Source organism: Neofelis nebulosa, chromosome 2 (assembly GCF_028018385.1).
Source record: "Neofelis nebulosa isolate mNeoNeb1 chromosome 2, mNeoNeb1.pri, whole genome shotgun sequence".
NCBI lineage: Eukaryota > Metazoa > Chordata > Mammalia > Carnivora > Felidae > Neofelis > Neofelis nebulosa.
The window spans coordinates 21,243,637-21,247,300 of record NC_080783.1 but is presented as its reverse complement, the minus strand read 5'-3'; the positions used below and the strand labels follow the sequence as shown (position 1 = coordinate 21,247,300).

At 43.1% G+C, this 3,664-nt stretch overlaps 1 protein-coding gene across 5 annotated transcripts in view; it reads left to right on the top strand.

Moving 5' to 3' along the window:
* Window positions 1–43: 43 nt before the first annotated feature.
* XRCC5 (X-ray repair cross complementing 5) overlaps window positions 44–3,664 on the top strand; it is a 131,387-nt gene continuing 127,766 nt past the window's right edge. For all 5 annotated transcript variants that reach the window (XR_009255419.1, XR_009255420.1, XM_058705671.1 and 2 more), the window contains exon 1: window positions 44–160. Coding sequence is in view for 3 of the 5 variants with exons in the window: in XM_058705671.1 (XP_058561654.1) it covers window positions 140–160 (21 nt within the window). In the remaining 2 variants the exon portion in view is untranslated. The remainder of the gene's footprint in view (window positions 161–3,664) is intronic.

The window sequence follows — 3,664 nt, the reverse complement described above, 5'->3', positions numbered from 1 at the left end:
ACAGTTTCCCCGCCTCTTCCAGGCTCCTTGAGTTGCGGCTCTTTTTACGACGCCCTGCCTCCGACTCCGCCGGACCTTTGCAGCGGTGCGCGGGGTTCCTGCCCGGAAGAGGCAGCTGAGGCACCCGCGCGCGGACAACATGGCGCGGTCCAGGAGTAAGGTAGACAGAGCGTGGCCTTGGGTTTTCCTGGTGCAGGGCATCCGGAGAGGGTGGTTCGGAAGCAGGACTCGTGGGATCACCGCGGTGCCAAGGATGGGGGAAAGAAGAGGTGATCGCGGCGGCCCGTGGCCGGATCCCGAGGGCCGGCCCGAAGGCTGCGCTGAGAAAAACTGGGGATTTGGAGTCAGAAGACCTGAATTTGAGCCTCGTCTAGTACTCCCCCCTCACTCCGCCTCCTCGGCCCTCCCATCCTCTGACTTCCTCCTCATCACCTCCCTGTCCCACCTCTTCCCCACCCTCTTTCTTTCTTAGTCCAACCTCTTCTCCTCCATCACTTCTTTCAGCTCCTCCATTTCTGAGCCTTAGTTTTTATAAAATCTATACGAGAATGAAAGGTTTGATAAGCACCTACCCACAGAGTTGGAGAAGTTCAGAGAGGGTCTGTGAGTAAAATACGTAACTTAAAACGTAAAGCGCCATGTTATTACCTCTGTAACAATCTTTCACGTTTATCGAAAATTTACCCTGTAAGGCACTGATGTAAATGCTTTATGCTTATCCCATGTAATCTCCACAACAAACCCATGAGGTGAGAACTGTTATTCCCAGTTTACAGTTGAGAAAACTGGGGCATAAAGAAAGTGAAATGATTAGCCCAAGGTTATCCAGTCCTTAAGAGGTGGAATTCATACGTGACCCCAGGCTGTCAGGTTTCAGAGCCCTATCTGTGTTGCTAGGAGCCTGTGACCCTCAGTGCCCCACATTAATAATAGACATTATGATGGAATTTTTAAATGACTTTTTTCAATATAGGCAGAGAGTGGTGGTTGTCTGTGAATGATCACTAGAGGGAGATGTGTTCCAGGGAATTGTTTGTTCATCCATCCAACCATCCAAAGGCTAGGCCCTTTACTAGGCATCGCGTAAACAGATAAACAAGATAGGAATTTCAACAAGGATCCCTAGTCCCCTCAACGCCCCATTGGGAAATGTGGATTAAAGCAATTATGAACATTCGATGCCACTTACCTTTTTGTTCCTCCCCTTTCAGCTGCTGAAAATACTGCAGCTCTAGTGGAGCAACTGTTTATGGCAGGTGGACTTGCAGCAAAATTCTCACAGTCTGTATTGTTTCCGTGTGTTAATGAAGAGTTACTATGTTGCTCAGTTTCCCTTCCCTGGTTTTCTTATTCCTTGCCAGAAAGGAAGTTGGAAGTGTTACACAGACCATTCTTTTGGTTCCGGAAAGAAGTTGCATATTTTGAAGCCCCTTGATGCATTTTTTTGGATACTTGATTTCTACTAAAAGACTTTTAGTCCTCTAACTTAGAGTTTTCTGGTTTAAAAATAGCTTTTATGATTGTGTATTAGATAAATGCAGCAACATATTTTGGGACTCTTAAATTTTTTAAAGATTCTTATAATCAGGGCATTGAAACTATGGGGTGTAAATTTTGTTGTTCTCAAGGGAGGTTTGTAGTTTATTACCAACCTTTCTTCAAAGGTACTGTCTTTACTCTAGAAATCTCTTCATATTAGTGCATTTATGTTCAGTGCTTTTTAAACTAGGGAAAAACTTAAGTTTCCACGTGTTGCCTGAGATATAACCAAACTTAGAAATCACCTGTAATTTCTCTGATAGGAACTCATCTAGATTTTTCTGACACTCCTAGGATCAGGAGATCACTGCTTCAGAAAACAGTGGTTCTTTTATTGATCACTTCTTAATGTTATTTTTCCTCTTTTCGTAGAGTCAAACTAGTCTTCCTGTAACTTCCATATGTTGATCCTATTCTTGCTCATTCTCTCTGGCCAATTCTTTTATAACACAGGTGCCAAATATTTGGGCGGAACTATCATGTTCTCCTAAATCTTCTCATCTGGCTCAGATATCTAGTTTTTTCAAACTGTTCCTCACATCACATTTTCTCTAGATCCTTCTCTAATCTGCTTATTTCATGTTCTGTTGTAATTAGTATTTCTCCTAAGATAGGGTGCTCAGGACAGCTCACAGTTTGTCAGATGTGGTCTGATCAGTACAAAGCACAGGTGAGGCTGTCATTGCCAAAGATTGTTAACTCTGGAAAAGGCCTTGGATCTCATCTAGTTCAACAACTGCTTCCTGCCTCTGAATTAACAGTGAGGTTTTATGTGACGTTCCCAACGACTCAGAGCTAATTTGTAATGAAGGTGGGACCTGATGGTCTCCGGTTTGCTAATCTAGTCTTTTTTCACCAGAAGAACTTTGTTTTCCTTCTTTGAATTCAGTACACTGTTGATACAACCTAAAATATTTTGGAGGATGGAATGAGATAGGTGTGGGAGATGTAGTGCTGTAGCCATGTCATATTGGTGACTCATTTGTATAATCCACACTGAAATTGTGAGTTGCTATTTGTTCAGATCTCTTTCAGCTCATATTCAGTTGAATTCTGGATGTCAGACATAGAACTTCACATGTAACCATTTTATTTTAGTTTATTTCCCCTATTTCCTTAGTCCTCTATGTATGTGATTGCTCTCTAATGACTAGGTGTCTTTATTTATGTGGTTCCTCTACCTGTAACTCTCCTTATTCACATGATTAACTCCTAAACATTCTTTAAGACTCACCCGAAAACCACATCCAGAAACCTCTTCTGCCTCCTTACTCCTCCTCTATCCCTTCTACCAGTCTTGGATAGATGATCCTCCTGTGTATTCTTTTAGTGCCCACTGCCCACATCTGTCATGGAATATTGTGCTGGTATTATTTGTTTATGTGTCTATGTCCCCTACCAGAATAGATTTGGTGTCTTAGTCTTCATTCTAGATCCCCAGTTCCCAAACTGATTTAAAATCCTGGGGTGTATCATTTTAATACATAAAGATTGTAGCAGTCTCCTGTTGCCACAAAAATGCTTCATAACAAGCTATCCCCAAATCAGTAACTTACAGGATAAGCATCTGTTCTCTGTTCTCATGCTTGTGGTTCTACAAATCAGCTGCAGTATGTCTGATGTATTTTGGGCTCAGATGGGCTGGATTTAGCTCTGGCCTATGGGTTTTCAGATTTGCTTCCCATGAGTTTATTCTTGGGCTCAGGCCAAAGGAGCAGCAGCTTCCTGGAGCATGCTCCTATCCTGGCTTTCTGTCTTTTTTTTTTTAAAGTAGGCTCCATACCCAGTGTGGAGCCCAATACGGGGCTTGAACTCACAACCCTGAGGTCAAGACTTGAGCTGAGATGAAAAGTTGGACGTTTAACCAACTGAGCCAGCCATGTGCCCCCTGGCTTTCTAAATAGGCTCCATGCCCAATGTGGGGCTTGAACTCATGACCCCTAGATTAGAAGTCGTGTGATCTACTGACTGAACTAGCCAGGTGCCCCACTTGCTTTCTATCTTTTAGAAAATATTAGGGCAATTTTAAAGTTTCTCTGTAGTGGGGAGCCTGGGTAGCTCATCAGTTGAGCATCTGATTTCAGCTCAGGTCATGATCTCATGGTCTGTGAGTTCAAGCCTTGCT